This window comes from Rhea americana, unplaced genomic scaffold, assembly GCF_003343005.1.
Source record: "Rhea americana isolate MKP2758 unplaced genomic scaffold, rheAme1 scaffold_335, whole genome shotgun sequence".
NCBI classification, from domain to species: Eukaryota; Metazoa; Chordata; class Aves; order Rheiformes; family Rheidae; genus Rhea; species Rhea americana.
Genome location: NW_028186463.1, coordinates 350,929 through 367,280, shown reverse-complemented (window position 1 = coordinate 367,280; position 16,352 = coordinate 350,929). Strand labels below are relative to the sequence as shown.

The following is a 16,352-nucleotide window of genomic DNA, read 5'->3' as shown; positions in this document are numbered from 1 at the left end:
CCATAGGGATTTGGGCAGTTCCTGTTTATTTTTTTTTGTGCACACCCATGACTAGTGCGGGGAGGGGAAGAAGTCTGCCAGGAGCCCTGAAAACACCCACAGCCTTCGCTAATTCGCCTCTGCTGTGTGACGGAGCGAGAGCCGTGAAATGCRTGAGTCACCGGGGAGCCTGTGGCAGCTGTTTCACAGTGCTGGGACAGCTTCTCCTGGATGAATCCAAGTGTCTTCTCTGCGTCTCGCCCTCCCAGGGAGCCGCGTGAGCAGGGATTGAACAGTTGCTGCCTGAACAAGCACACCCACAGCGTGCGCGGCTCTGCTCCGATAGCACTGCCTGACCCAGTTTCTCTCCCAGAGAAACTCCCCCAAAGTACCTCCAGTTGAGGATCTCCAAGGTCCCCGTCAGGCAAAAGGGGAACTGAAGGAGGGAGGCATCCCCAGCAGCGCAGCCACCGTTAACGTGGCTGAGTGGAGTGAGACGGGGTCATACGTCCCCGGTCGAGGTGAATCTGTTCCTGTTTTGGAGAAGCAGAGCCAGAATGCTCCCAGGTTTCTGCTAGGGGAAATGCTGGTCCTTGCTGGGCACATGGAGATGGCGCAACTGCAGTGTAACCCAGCYGAGCCTTGTCAGTCTTGTTTGGAAAATGAGATTTGTCCCATCCCTGCAGGCACATGGAGACCCACAGGGACTCTCACTGTATCTGCCTGGGTGAGCTCAGCTGTTGTGGGTGGCAAAAAATCCCAAATGGGGGTGTTTGTGCTCTGCAGACACCCAGAGACCTGGTGGGTGGATGGACCCATCTGGATGGACTTCAGGATGGAAATGGGTATGGTCAGGAGTTGGGGCAGGATGACTGGATGGGATCTGGGGATGGTCAGGAGTTGGGGCAGGATGACTGGATGGGATCTGGGGATGGTTAGGAGCTGGGGCAGGATGACTGGATGGACATGGGCATGGTCAGGAGCTGGAGCAAGATGGTTGTACGGGATGTAGGGATGATCTGGAGCAACACAGCTGGATGGGACATACGGCTGATCAGGATGGAGACAGGACAGCTGGAAGGGACCTGGAGGCATCGCAGRGGGATGAGAGCAGGCACAGGGCTGGGGTCCCAGGTTTCGGGGCCTGACCGGCCCCGTTGGCACCTTGCTGCCCACGCTCAGGTTCTGCTTGGCTCGCTCACGTCCCTGCCCTCGCCGGGGCATTTTGAGGGCAGGACAGCATCTGCCGTCCTGTGGGGCTCAGCACCGGGGGCACGCTCGTGGCTGTCCCACACCCCGTGAGGACCCGGGGGGAGCAGGGTCCGCACCCACCGGGTGCACCCACGCACACACCCGTACGCACGGCCCCACACACCCCCCACCTCTCCCACCCTCCRGAGCTGGGAGCAGGAGCCTGTGCTAGGACCAGAAGCCACATTTCGTCCTGCTGGGGAATATAATAAAATTAAAGCTCATTAAGCACTTAGAGCAGGGTTTGTGTTGCGGGGTTGGGGCTGGGGGCAGGGAGGGCCGCGGGGCCGTGCAGGGCCGCGCGTCTCAATACTGGGCTATTTAGAAGCGAGAATTTAATAGCAGGGGGGGTTGATTTTTATGGCAATAGATTTATTCCACCTGGGCTAAGAAATACATTCCACATCTGCTGAGCCGTGTAACCAGACTCTAATTAAAATCGTATGCCAAGCGCGGTCCCGGCTGTAAAACACAAAGCTGGCTTTTAGAGAGGCTGGGAACCGCGGCTCGCGCCGCGCCGCGGGCCCTCGGCCAGGCTGCGGGGAGGCATCGCGCCCGCGGGACGGGGCAGGAGCTCGGGGGTCGGGGCAAATGGGCCGGCATTAACCCCCCCCCCCGCGACTCTCCCGCCGGCCTCATCAGAGCCTCCTGTAGCTCATCCCGGTCCTGCTCCTGGGGCTCCTCATGGCCTCTCCAGCCTCTCCTTGCTCGCATGGGTGGTGTCCACATGTGCGTGGTGACCGTGGGATGACTTGAGGTCTGTGCCATGGGGAAAGGGTGACATCCATGTGCGCAGTGACCATGCGGTTGGGGTAACGTCCAGGCGTACTTAATGCCATGGGGGTGAGGTGGTGTCCACGCAAATGTGGTGATATGGGGTGRCATATGCGTGTGTAGTGACCACAGGGACAGGGTAAGTCCTTACACATGCACTAAGTGTGGGGACGGGGTGATGTCCACGTGTGTGTAGAGATCACTGGGACAGGGTGACATTTGTGTGCACGTAGARACCATGGAGACATCGTGACACTCATATGTACACAGCAATCAGGGGGAYGGGGTGACATTCATGTGTGCATAGTGCCATGGGGATGAGGTGATGTCTACGTGCACATGACGACCGTGGGGATAGGGTGATGTCCTTGTGGATGGAGACACCACAGGGGTTGGGTGGTATCCATGTGTGCATAGCGCCATGGGGGTAGGGTGACGTCTGTGCTTATGCAGCAAGGGACAGGGTGACGTCCACGTGTGTGCAGTGACCACGGAGGTGGGGCGATGTCCATCGGTGGTGACCACAGGGACACCATCCACATTTGTGCAGTGGGATCCACAGGGACCTGGGGCCAGGCCACCCCCTTGTTTGCTCAGGAAGGGGCCGGCCGCGTTAGCCGGCAGCGGGGGCTCTGCAGAGGCCACCAGCGAGAGGCTCGATCTATTYGAGGCTTTTTACCACCTCCCGACGCCGCGACCCACAGCGAGACCTGCTGGTACCGCTCACTTTCTCCCTGGTGGGCTCCGKCCCCGTCCCCTGGCGAGGGCACAAGGGCCGTATTGACGGACGCGATTTGGTCATCCCCGCTGCCGGGCGAGCTGAGCTCAGCGGCGGCGGCTTTTAACGAGGCCCCGCGGGTTTCGGCCCCGGGGGAGCGCGGTGGCGGCGGCGATCCCTCTCCGGGGCCACCGCCAGCCCCACGCATGACATAACCCTCTCCGCTGCCGCGCTCCTCGCTTCCCCGGCTGCGGGAAAACACCCGGCCGAGCCGGGTGCGGGACACGGGAGCCTTCAGCCTCCTCTTAATCCAAGCCCTGTCCTCTTGCAGAGAGCGATTTTTCCYGCGTTTGTGCAGAAAGGGCTCGATCCGTGCAGAAAAGCCGAGGAGARCATCCTTTTTCCAGCAGCAAATGCCGAGGACGAGGGCTGCGAAGACGCCCGTTGCGCTGCGGCGCGGCTCGGAAACCCGGCTTTCACCTCTGCTCCGAAGCGGAGCCGGCTTTGGAAATTATCTGTTTTGCAGCAGGAGTGTTTTGCGGGACGGGCAAGCGTCTTACCGAACGGTTTTCCCTTATCGCGGGGGGCAGGAGGCACCGAACCGCCCGGCCGCTTTCCTCCGAGAGCATCCGAGAGCCGTCCCAAAGCCGCGGCGGGGGTTAAGGGAGCGTGTCGATCCGGCCGGCAGGATAACCCCGTTTTCCTCGGAGAAAAGAAGAAAAAGGAGCAAAAAAAAAAAAAAAAAAAAAGTAGTTTTCGCGTTCGACGCGGATGATCCCGCGGGCACCGGGCTGGCCGCGCGAGCAGCTCTTGAGCGGCACTTTAACGAGGCCGGGCTCTGAATGGGTCCCCTGTGCGCGGCCCATCAGGACACCCGCTCTATAATTTTACGGTGCTGCGAAGTCCCGGCTAATATTTGCTGAACAAATAGAGGTTCTGTCTCTGGTTTAATAGACCGGTCCTCCAGACAGAAGCAAAAAGTGCCAATTCTGATGAAGAAACTAATGAGACCTTCGAAATAGCTTGTACGGGAGTAGAGAGAGAGAGAGGGAGAAGAAAAAAAAAACCCAATATGCGCTCAATGCCAAGGAAAATACACTTACCTAGTAAAGTATGAGTAATAAGTGGCACTTTTTACAGTGCGAAGATATAACTTTTCATGAAAATACCAAATACGGCTCCATGCGAAAGGTGGACGGCCTTTTTAATTTCGTTTTCTGCTTTTTCCTCCTCTTTTTTCCYCCCTTGCGAGACGTGCGCATGTTTTCACGAGCGCCCTGTTTACGGCGATGGGCTGCCCGTCGCCCCCCGCCTCAGCCGGGGACGGCCCCGGCTCTYCTGCCATCAGGCGAAATGAAAAGGGAATGGAAAAACAGGAGCCGCTGCTCTACGAGACTTTCTATTTTTAAAAGGTTAAAAATACCTATTTTCAGACACCAGCCCAGGAAGCTTGGGGGTGATGCGACACGGCGGGACGCRAGGGTGTAAACAAGCGCCGGGACGTGCCGGACGGCGGCTCCGTGGCCCCGGGGACGTTGTGGGCCACCGTTGCAGGCCACGGCCACCACGAGCCCTCCAGGAAGGCATCTTGCTCGGTGAGGCTGGATGTGGCCTCGGACGCCCCGATGGGCTCCCTGGGGCTGGGGAGCAGAGGGTGAGCACCAAAGGGGGTGCTCAGCACCCAGGGAGCATGCTCAGCTCCCAGGAGCGATGCTGAGTTCCCAGGGAGGATGCTCAGCACCCAGCAGGGATGCTCAGCCCCCTGGGGGGATGCTCAGCTCCCAGGGCAGTATTCAGCACCTGCAGGGATGCTCAGCACTGAGAAGCAATGTTTAGCACCAAGGAGCAATGTTTAGCACCAAGGAGGGATGCTCAGCCCCCAGAGAGGGTGCTCAGCACTGATGCAGAGGGAATGGATGCTCAACACTGATACAAAGAGATGCTCAGCCCCCAGAGGGCACGCTCAGCATCCAGGGAGGATGCTCTGCATCCGGTGTGATGCTCAGCACCCATAGGTGAAGCTCAACACCCAAGGGGGGCTGCTTGGCACCCAGGGAGGATGCTCASCACTGAGGTGAAGGGATGCTCAGCACCTTGGGGGATGCTCAGGTCCAAGGGAGATGCTCAGCACTGATGGAGACTGATTTGTCTTGCTGACCCATTGGATGGAGGTGAGCAGCTGTCCCCAGGTTCTCCCCATCCCGCTCATCCCTTGCCTGCTCTGGAAAGCTGGAGATGGGCATCTGCTCGGCCCAGCAGCTCCTGGGCTCCTGGTGCAATGTTCGAGGGCTGCCAGGCGCCAGATGCATGCGGTAGGGAAGAGCACCCAGGATTTCCAGGAGGGCAGCAGGCCAGGTCTGGAGGTATCTTTCTCCCTGTTGATGTAAAACAAGAGTGGACGCAGCCTTTTACACAGCTAAATTAAGGTTAGTTGGGTCCTGACTTCAGAAACGTTGCAAGGAGGGTTGAAAAAGAACAATTTAGTCTCAGCAAATGGAAACAGGCTGGGGGGTGCGGTGCCCACCATGGGCAGAGGAATGCAGTGCCCACCATGGGCAGGGGTCATGGTACCCACCATGGGCAGGGGCATGCAGTACTCACCATGAGCAGAGGGGTGCGATTTCCACAAAGTGCTGATGGGATGCAGCCACATGCAGTTCCCAGGCTGTCACACGTGCAAAGCGAAGGAAGGGAATCACAGCACTACCAGCAGATCCCTCTTTTTACAGCCGTAGCTGGGTCAGCCAGTGCTGTTGATGGACAGTGCATCTTTACACATCAACTCCACGTGGAAACATCCTGAAGCCCTGTGGGAATCGGCTCCAAAATCCCACAGATGCTTTACTCCTTGTGTTTTGCAGCTCTGCGTCCCTTGTCCTCTCAACCACTTTGAAGGTCCTGGAGATGCTTGCTCTGGGCTGGCTCCTGTGGTGGTCATGCTGGTCATACATACTGCATGGACTGGAATCACACCTGGACACTGTTCATCATGTTTTTCAATCGCATACATCTAAAACACCATTGCTGCAGGCTGGCAGGGTGGTGATTTCAGCTGAGGAGCTGTTGTTGCTCAACCACTACTGGCAGTTTCCAGCTCTGCTCTCCTGGCATTTCAAGGAGGACAGATGGATAATGCAAGTCAGAGGGAGCCCTGGAGGTCCCAGGAGGGAAGACGTACGGAAGCCACAAGCTTTGCTTTGAATTAACTGACCCCCTTGGGTGTCACCTGCAAATGAGCTGAGTTTGTTGAATTTTGGTGGTTTCTATCACTCGCAGCTCTCAGCCCTGCAGGATCAATGCACCTTTGTTGCCATAGATCTGCCATTTCACGGATGTTTTCTGCTATTGCATCCTGTGCCCTTTGGCCAGAGAGGACATAGGAAAGCAGAGACTGTAATAGCGAGCTGGCTGTCCTCCAGCTTCTCACCTCCATCGACGTACCACATTGTCTGTCAGCAGGAGTTGGGCTGGGAGCTTGCAGGTGCAGTAGTTGGCTTGTAACGAGTTGTTATTTTCCCTCTCTGTTGGCTGGCAGTACTGATCCAGCGTGCAACACGCCCTCTGACATCCTGCAGGAAAGAGCCCACCTTGGAGAACGTGATTCAAGGACTTCTGTAGTGCAGAGATTTTGCAGAGCTGCCAGTCGAACTCACTTGAAAAATAAATCATAGCCTAGAGGGTGCTGGATGGGACCTCTGGAGATCTCTGGTCCAAAGCCCCCAAATCAGGGCCAGCGTCGATGCTTGATCCAGGTCCCAAGCTGGAGCATTCAGGGCCTTGTCCAGTTTGGCATTGAGTATCTCCACAGATGGAGACAGAGACATGATTTGCTTGGCTCCATCCTGCCCACAGGAAAGGGACTCCCCTTTCAGGGCCCTCCTTTCCAGCGTAGGAATATTTTCAGCCTGGTACTGGAGTGATGGTGAAGCATCAAGGCTTTGCTGAGTCTAAATGGGGAGCTCTTGGGATGCTCTGAGTAGAGTTGGCTGGATCCAGCCTTGCAATGGGCTTTGGCACTAACGTCCAGCTTCCAGCTCTGTGGGAGCCCAAGCTCCTTCAGGAAAAGTGTTCATCCTGGTGATAATTCAGACCTTGGTGGGCCAAGCTTGGTGTGGTCCTTTCAGTCCTCAGATCAGGCTGGGGAAAACTTTTTGAGGAGGAGTCAGCTTGGATGCTCCCAGCRCCCAGGGGAAGGAGATCCCAGGGCTGGTGGGGATGCAGCACTGTGGGGTGGATCAGTGCTGCCGATTTCCATGGGGCCGGAGCTGGCCCTGTGTCCTGCCAGAGCATCCCAATCCTGCCTTCATCTCGCTGGCAGGGAGCAAAGGGCCTTTCTGCTTGGCAAGAGGGAGCTTGCTGGCTGCGAGGCTGCTGCAATAACACCGTCTATCTAAACAACGGCTCTATTTCTGGCCTGTCTTCCCCGTCTGGGCGCTGAGCAGGGCGTCCTGACTCATGGGTGACCCCGCACTGCCCAGCCTTTGGTTCAGTGCCCGTTCCTGCTTGCAGAGGGCCGGGATGGGGCAGGCGTTACTGGTGTTGGGGGTTTCTAGTGGGGATGAACAGTGTGAGATGCACCAGCTGACATCCACCTGGACGGGGCTGGGAGGTGTCCCAAGCTGATGGTCCTTGGTTAGGCCATGGGCAGTGTCTGAGAAGCTGTGAAGGAGCTGAGAGGTAGAGGAGGCCCTGGGTGTTAGCTCATGCCAAGACTCCCCAGCAACAGCAGCTCCCATTCAGCAACCTCCCTCTCTCCTGCTGCTCCTGCCAGGATGATCCTGCASCCCATCAGCCCCATGAGAGCAATCCCTGCAGTCCCCATGTCCAGTCCCACTAACCTGCCCTCCACCCTCTGAACGTCCCCTACAGATGTTATAAAGAGTTTTGCAAACGCTTCCCAAAATCATAGGAGACCACTCAGGCTGTTGGTGCAATTGCGTGAAGGTGAGCTCRGACGGTGGGAGAACGCACCTCTGCGCTTGCTAATCCTCATCCTCATCCCTCTAATCTTGCCTTTGTTGGTCTCCCTGTTGCAGCCTGGATTGATACTGCACTGGCTATGAGCAGTGACGATTATTGTAGTCAGCCCTTTTGCAATGCGGGAGGAAGATCTCCCAGCTGGGGCACAGGGTTGTGGGGTGACTGTCAGCTGCGCCCAAAGATTTCCCAAAGATCTTGAACATCCATATCACTTTTCTGCCATTTCAGAGCATCTCAACTTCACATTTTGTTTCTCGCTAGGGGCAGGGGGTGACATGAAATTGCTTTTTCCCTTCGCTTCTCCCCCTGGCTGGGCTGGCTGCCAAGGAGAAGCCATAATAAATCCTGGAGCTGTGCACACGTGATGCAAAAGTGCTGATGTAACTTTGAGCAAAACCTGCGGGAGGTTTTGCACAGCCAACAAGCGCCGATACCCTCATATGTCAGCAAAATCAGAGAGAGGAAATGCCTGGGAATCTGATACGTAAAATGAAGAAAATGAAGCCTAGTGGGCATGTTAACAGAGGGCATGTTAGCAGAGAACACTTCATCTTGCACTTGCAAGCTCGCTCCCACCTAAGATGCTGTTCACAGGAACAGCAGTTCACTGTGTTTGGCTTCTTTCAGCCGGTTCAAGAGCCAATATGCAGGGAAAATGCATCCCCTCTGCCTGCCTGCCACACTGGGATCACCTGAGCCCTGGATCAGGGACACCCGGAGCAGGGACAAACCATCCTAGCAAACCTCAGCAAGGGAAAGAAAACACACAATCCATGCACAGCTCCGGGGAGGAGCTGGAAATGTCAAATAATGGCACCAGGCCACCCTGAAAGAAAAGGGTTATGGAAAGGCAGCATCTACGCTGCATTGCAGCTGGGTGACACGACTGTGGGCAGAATTGTCCAGCTTTCCTTARAATGCTTGAAGAAGACAGGAGCCAGGTGGTGAATGCCTTTAGGAAGTCTGCTAAGGGAAGGGTCTCCAAAATGCACTTGGACTTCAGCCCCAGCTACCCCAACAGCCTCTCTGGTGGGACTTCCCAGAAGAAAGTCTTGCAAAGTCTTTGTGGGATCGCAAGGTGAAGTAGCACGGTTCTCTCCTGCCCCACATCTACATCGCTGTTCAGGGCAAAGGGCTGGTGCTCTCCAAGTCTTCRGCTGCTCTCGGCCAAGGGTATTTGCTCGTGGCTCAGGGGAAGGTGCAGGACTGCAGCTAATCCCAACCTCATGGACCAGGCAAGTGAGTTTCCCYTTCACTGCTTGACACAATCAACAGCCTAAGTTCTGGCATGGCAAAATATACCTTAGAAACAGCCAAATCCTCTTTTGATCTTAGTCTTCTGCCTCAGATCATGGGTCGCTGGAAGGGCCCATTCACTCTGACAGCRAAGTGTGGTAGACCACTGGCTGACACGCTGCAGGGCTACTGGTAGAGGGAGGCAGCTCCTGGCTACTTTTTCTTAATTCCAGAGCTTTTAYGGCATCCCTTCTGCATTCCCATGATCCAGAAGGTTTTGGCCATCCATATCCCTTCTTGTGCTCTGCTCTCTCCTTTTAGAGACAGCTGAAAGTTGCTCACAAGGTCTCAGAGAAGGTGCTGGAGTATTTTCCACTCCACCCCTAAAACCATGTTTGCTGTTTTCCTGCATCTGGGAGCTCGCAGCCRGTTTTGCTGAGTGGCCTCCAGCAACACAGAGGTCCTGCTTTTGGCCAGAGCTGAGGTTTACACCTCGYGAGGGATTATCGGCAGGTGGCGAGTGCATTTCTCAGAGCTGAATTTCCCTTGCTGTTGTAGCGCCCATTGCTTTGCTCTTGCTGAGCATGCTGGTGTTACCCATGGTGTCAAAGGCTCACTGCTCCTCTTCTAACACAACAGGGACACAGGGTTTTTTGCATCTCTATTAGTGGGATGGAGAGGACAGATCATGGTCCATGGGAAGGACTATCCTGCATCAGCTGAGGCTCCACTAGCCTGGTCTCTTATATCTGCGATCCCTGCAACAGACACTGGGGAACAAGGACTGGACAAAGCCCACAGCAATGAACCTTCCTCCTGCCCTTATGCTGGAGATACAACCCAATGTCACGCAGATCCACAGGTCAGAGGACAGTTTTGCACAACCGAGCTGGCACACGTGTGTTTATGGGAATAAATGAGCACTTCCTTCCAATGCTGGCAGCATCCGCATTACAGCCCGAGGAGAACAACTTGAGTCCAGAGGAAAGATTTTGCACAGCTATGACCCTACCAGGCTGCCAGCTTCGTCACCCATCTCATGGGGGATGCCAGCTCCAGCACACTGCTCCCTGGCAGCACCCACACGCTGGCAGTTCCCAGCTCCGGGAGCAACCCAGGAAATCCCTGGCCAGCCCCGGCCTTCCCAGGGCACCTCCTTCCAGTGGAGCGACCCTGCTGCAAACCGGCTGCCAGCCCGTGGGCACAGGCACAGGCACAAGCCAGCACCCRCAAGACCGGTCACTGTTTTCTCCCCTGAAATAGCAGAAAGGAGTCACTGCAATACCTAAAAAAATCCCAGTGTTTGCTCAAGCAAGTCATAACCCCGTAYGAGCACGTCCCAACCTCAGCTCGGCCGCCTGCCTTTACCTCTTCTCATGGATGCTGGGTCAYGGACGTGCAGCTCTCAGTCACTGGAAGGACGTTTCAGGTCTTTGAGGCATCACGTTTAATGGAGGGACAGCGACGGTGGGCTGGAGTTGGGTTTGGACCAAAGGAGAACAGCAAAGACGCAGGCTCCCGTCCGCCGCCTGCCACGCGCGGAAGCTGTGTGAGAGAGGGAAAGCCAGCAGCATCGCACCGTGCAAGACTGTTCTCAACTACCACAATTTTAATACCTTTGAAAAGACGCTGATTAAAATGCGACTGGTAGGAAAATGAGGGTATTTTATCAAAACTGCTCTGCAGGAGCTGGGGGACAGCAGAATCACTGGGGGAGAACGGGCAGGAACGGAGGTAGTTAGGAAAGGAGAGACAGGAGGAGAGGAGAGGAGTGGGAGGGCGTCTGCGCCTTGTGGACCTCAAGGTTCAAGGCCACTGCTTTCTGCAGGATGCAGCTGGATGACGTTTGCTGGAGACGACAGCAAGCAGCAAAGGCCTCTCTTAGCACTGTCACCATCACAGACGGTGTTTAGCCTTCCCCGCGGCGGAGGGAGCGGGTTTAAGCGCACGATGGGGCAGGGAACGGAGCAGAGAGGRTTCGGAGGGGGACCCAGTTGCAGCTGGAGATGCTCCAGCAGAAGGCTCAGAAGGCCATGGGAGAGCAAAGCAGGCGGCGGGATGGCGCGAGAACCGCCGACCCTTCTCGAGCGTCCCGCCGCACCGAAGCTCGCGAAGGACCTCAGGGCGACGTGCCCGGGCGATGCCGGCGGAGCCCGGGGGAGCGGCGCGGGCACGAGGAGCGGCGCAGCCCGCCGCGGCGCGGGGAAGGGGGCCGACGCAGGCGAGGCGCTGACGCACGGCGCCTTGCTGGCAAGCGCCCGCTCGCGGCCTCGCGGAGCCGATTTGCTTCCTTATAAGGCCCTGCCGCTCCGCGCTCCCCTGCTCGGTATCTCGCGGCGCGCTGGCATCGCGCGCCGGCAGCAGAGATAGAGCAAAACAATTCCACATGCGCCGGCGGGCCGAGCGCACGTCGCGCTTAGCGCCGGCAGCCGCGGCTCAGAACGCGCGCGCGCATGGGCCAGGGCTCTCCGCTCGCTTTCAGCCCAGACGTTTATTTGAACGGGTCAGCACGAGCTGATAACGGTGCTCCCTCGGCCCCCTCCTCCCCAGCCGCTGGTTTTCCGACCGCTCTTAAAGGCGGCGCAAGGTTTCTTTAACCAGCTAAAGGCCGGGCAGCCGCAGAGGCGAACAGACCGACGGGTCTTCCGAGCAGGCTCTGCCTCGTTTTGCAATGCAGGAAGCTTTTAGAAGCCCAATTACAAATTAGCTTTCCAGAAGTCGTGCGTAAGAAAGGACGGAGATTGCTTTTTTTTTTTTCATCCTTAGAAGTGAGGCTTTTTAGCCCCTTCGCGTAACAAACACAGAGGTTCTGTGCTGGACCCRTGGCTCAGAAGCACCCTGGAGCCCGCTCTACGGGCAGTTTTACATCCAAGTTAGGTAATGTTACTTCTTTCAGCTTTTYTACCTAAAAGGTTGAAGTTCCCTCTGTCTGGAAAGTGCTTTGAGAGACCTTCAGCAAAGCAGCACCGTAAAACACGCTATTTAGCAGAGGATGTTAGCGTGGATCACAAACATCTCTCCATCGTCTCACAGCTCTTCGGGTCTTGCCCTCGCCAGGGCACAAACACAGCTGGAATGGAGATGCAGAGCAGGAGAGGACAGGAACTGCTAAACATCTCKGTCTCCAAGGTGAGGTTTTGGAGCCCGAGCAGCATCCAGAGACCTGACAGAGCACCTACAAAAAAACACGGACTTGAGCYGATGACAAGGCAGGAGATCTGCTCCTGGCTTTAAGAGCGAGAGCCTGGCTCTGAGCTGTATGGAGCTGTTACTGCTGTCTGGAAACTTCCAAGCTATTTTGTCCCCCCCCCAACACCACTGGGTGCTGAAATAGCACTATTCAACCTGGAGGAAGGACCATGGTCTGCCAGGCTGCAGGACTCAGTGGAGAGACGTTGCCCCAGGAGGGGAACAAACAGGAGCACTTGGACAGCAGCGGCCCACATGGTGGGACATGAAGGCAAGGGACCGGCCTCTGGGTTCTGCTCCAAAGCCTCAGTAGTGTAAAAATCCATTGTGATTAGCTAAAAACAAAAAATACCCCTTAACACTTTGAAAATAAGTACTAAACTTAGGTCCTCCTAGCCTAAATCACTGCTCAGAGTGCGCAGTGTGGTGGAGCGCACTGCAGCAGATTCCTAAACAAAACCATGTCCAAAATCAAGCTGGTTCCACTTCTTTAAAGCAACTGAACTGCCTTCTCCCTCTCCCAGCACACAGAGGTGGGAGCAGACACCGTCATTTCCCCTCGGGAATCTCCCCTTCTGCCACCAGCACATCCCAGCTCCTGCAGGTGCCAAGGAGAAAGTGCCCCAACTCCACCAAGCCAAGAGCTGCTGGCTGTACTCTGTCCAGGAGGGCAGAGACACTGCTGCGAACAGCTGGGTCTCCCACCTCTGGGGATCTGTATGCACATGGCAGTCACAGAAAAAAGAGAATCTTCTCCATTTATTCTGCAGCTTGGACACCTGGTCCTCTTCCTTGCTTCCGGATCCCACAAAGCATCTGGGGTCACTCCAGCCTGCAGGCACCTAATGAACTGCCACAGGGGCATCCAGGGATCAGAGACTCCTCAAGGGTTGGCAGACCATGCAGTGCAGGAGGGGGAGTATTAGATCATGATTTTGGAAGTCTTAAGTTTGCCTATGTCCTGTTTCAGACATTAAGTCATTTTCCTGAGGAAGTTGCATATGACGTTGATTTGGTTATAGCGGGAGGTGGAGTGAAGTAAAGATCAGGTAAGGTGCAAGGGCACTAGGGCTCTATGTCCTTTCAAAATCATCACAGAAATAAGATTGTCACAGGAGGAGACACCAGCCTCTTTGACATCCCTCACTGTATCGTACTCAATATAAACCACGGTAGTTTGAAACATTGTTTTAGGGAATCTGAAATGTGGCTGGACAATCAGACTAATGTTTCCACCCATGTTTTTGATGGAAAGTCCTTACTCAGTACAGTGATATTCTTCCATATAGTCAAACATGACAGCTACTTTTGGAAATCAGCATGCAGCACATCTTTCCATGAATAGCAAAGACAAAAGAAAATCTCTATTTAATCGGTTTTGTTAAACAACATTACTTTTCAAATTAAATTCCCAACTTTAAAGAAAAACAGGAACACCAATGTGCTATTTTCCTGGGACAGACACAATGTTCTTTGGAGAAGTTAAACGAAGATTTTTCACTCTTCCCCAATGGATCCCTGCTCCCCACATCACTAAGGCAGGCCCTGAGAAGAACATTAAAAGCCTTTTCAGCTTGCTGCGTCAGGCACTTGGTTCTGGATGGCAGTGGATATGGCGCCAATTCTTTGCCTTACCTCTCTTGTTCTCCTGTTATTTTTTCGATGACCTCCTCCAAGAGGGAAAGTCCGAGGTTTAAGTTCTTAACACAGGGTGTGCTCATTGATGAGCCTGTCGTTGAATACTGCACCAGTAACTGTACTGGCCCATTCAGCCAGTGGCTGTACCCATCTGGCTAGGACACAAGCACGAGCGGAAAGGCAGGGACACTGATGCTTTAAGTAGGTACTCTCACCTCTGCTATGAATGCAAGRTATTGTGACTTAATATGACTTAAATTTAATTGAAACAACTTCTGATAACTAGTAGGGGTGTGTTCAAATTTGTGAGTCACAAACTTGATCTCCTGGTCAAAATGACTGCATAGGTATAACCAGTTTGCTGGCTCTTTTATTGCCCACCTCAGGATACTTTCAGGTGGGCTCCTGAAGGCATTTCCTCCTTGCTTCACACACTCCAGGTTTTATCTGCCTTTGCAACAACCACAAACACTTTCCAGATCAATAACAATTTATATATGTTGGCCTAACAATACTCAGAAGCAACCACTGATGACATGATTTGCCCATCTGAGAGACCTTCACAGGCCAAACTTCAGAAACTCCRAGCATCCATCCTCTGGAAATCCAGGCCTCGTATGAATCAAATTTAGCACCAGAAAACAGAGGCATCTGAGATGACAAGTCACTTCTGATTTACTGGACTGCACTGCTTTATTCATCTTTAATAATTCATTCCTCCTCATTCGCTGTGACACACTTCCTTCAACAGGCAGATGACTAGATGTCCTAGAAAACAACTCTGTTGTCTGGTTTATGCCTGCAAAAACTTCATGCAAGCCAAAACCAACAACAAACAGCAGCAGCTGTGCAACTCCTCACCGCCCACAACAGCAGGTACGTGACTGGYGTTATCAGAGAAGTCCTCTGAACACCCTTCCCTTTGACTCATTAACTTTCAAGGTTAAGGATACAATTGCTTTCTCAATAACAGCAAAGGCCTTCCCCCAATTACACTGGAGCCAATTGTGCGGGAAGCCTTAATGATGTTTTCGCAAAGACAGCACCAACAGTGTCCCAGTCTATAATTAGGCATCTGAGTATTTTACAGAGGATGTATTCAAGGAAGAAAAGAGTAAGAAAATTTTATATGCACTGCTCTGTCCAAAAAAAGATTATGAAAGGCACAGCAAAAAGTATTTACCAGTCTTACGGGGAAAATCAAGTTTGTTTCATTCAGTTAAAGCTGAAGCAGATGTTTGATATTTGTGTGTGTGCCTGAAGACCTGTTAAATTACAGCCTCTAACCAGTGTGAACATTTAGAACAATCTGGTGAGCTGGGGGTGTAAAAGAAGGAAAAAGCAACAAAATAAACAACAAAAAAGATGCCACAACTTGAGTCCTAATTTAGTCCATCTACCACTCATTGAATGGGCCTTCAACACTTAATAGGTAAAAGACCGTATTAAAAAAATAAAATTTCATGTGACTAGATTAACAGTCTTCCAAGAGTTTCTCCAGGTTTTGCTTCTAGCTGGAGGTTTCTGTACAGTTTAGTATAGAAGACAAATTATTGCATTAACAGATAAAACCTCTCCCATACAAAATCTAGTCCAAAGGGCTTACTTACATAGTAAGCGAAATATCTTATGTAACAGAAGATTGCATATTGTTCTCCTCCAATGCAGCAATTTTCAGAAAGCTACACAGAGTAATTTCTCCAAGCTGCCAAGGGGATCAAGAGAAAGACCCAGTTCATTTCTTCTGAAAGAAACCCATGATGGAGACCTGCTTATTGGCTTTGTTGGCAGTGGCTGCCCCCTTCTTCAGGTTCTTCCTCTCTTCCTTCGGTTCTTTCTTCACAGGGGGTGCAGGCTGTCTGTGTGCAGCTGGTGGCTTGGACTTCGCRAAGTCATCCTCGCTATCTGTACAGGATTCACTCTCGTAAACCTTTTCAGTCACTGAATAAAATAAATAAAGGATAATGGTTAARCCTATGTATTGAAGAGCAGTGACTTCTTCACTGCAGCCTTTCCTCTACACCAGAAATGAGGATTTGGGGTTCAAGGAATAGATGCCAGACACAAGGAATTAAGTTCACTTCTTCAAGGTTATTCAGTAGATCCAGGAGTACTGAATCCAGCACTTCTAGAGTCCAGAAGATCGGACTTCAGGACTCGTTTACTCTACACTGAGTCAAGTCTCCCTTCCTTCTTAAATATATGATGGCAGGTTAATGACCTGGGAACTTTAACAGCATCCAGCTCTTCATAATGGCTTGCCATCCCTACAGACATTATTTTGCAGGCCATACACATGCCTTGCACAACAACAGCCTGAGGCTCCCCCCTGGGAAAGATCCTAAATCAGACAGTTCCATTTCTAAATCTATTCAAAGGTTGCCCTCTTCTATAAGCTAGGGGCCAGCTGTGCTGAAGACCTTCAYAGCTAAAACAATTCTCCACTAGGGCCTGGCCTGCAGCCATCAATTCATCTTATAAAGGCTGACAGGCAGCTATCTGGAAGTGAAGAATATGAACCAGATCAGAATCCTTAGTTTAGACTTAAAAGACCAAATGTATCTTTTGGGGTTAAGCATCATAGAAT

General features: G+C 53.3%; 1 protein-coding gene and 1 long non-coding RNA gene across 3 annotated transcripts in view; both read right to left on the bottom strand.

Annotated features, from left to right (window-relative positions):
- Positions 1 to 1,605: 1,605 nt before the first annotated feature.
- LOC146592336 (uncharacterized) lies at positions 1,606 to 11,106 on the bottom strand. Of its 2 annotated transcripts, none has more exons than XR_014896603.1 (4): positions 11,017 to 11,106; positions 10,307 to 10,483; positions 5,324 to 7,392; positions 1,606 to 3,425 (listed from the first exon to the last, which is right to left on the bottom strand). It is a non-coding gene; the product is annotated as an uncharacterized LOC146592336 (long non-coding RNA). The 2 variants fall into 2 exon arrangements; XR_014896602.1 differs by lacking the exon at positions 1,606 to 3,425 and adding an exon at positions 4,880 to 4,941 and having other exon boundaries at positions 5,247 to 7,392.
- Positions 11,107 to 13,459: 2,353 nt separating this feature from the next.
- POLD3 (DNA polymerase delta 3, accessory subunit) overlaps positions 13,460 to 16,352 on the bottom strand; it is a 32,747-nt gene continuing 29,854 nt past the window's right edge. The window contains exon 12 of the mRNA XM_085311229.1: positions 13,460 to 15,706. Within this exon, the coding sequence (XP_085167355.1) occupies positions 15,501 to 15,706 (206 nt within the window). The 3' untranslated portion in view covers positions 13,460 to 15,500. The remainder of the gene's footprint in view (positions 15,707 to 16,352) is intronic.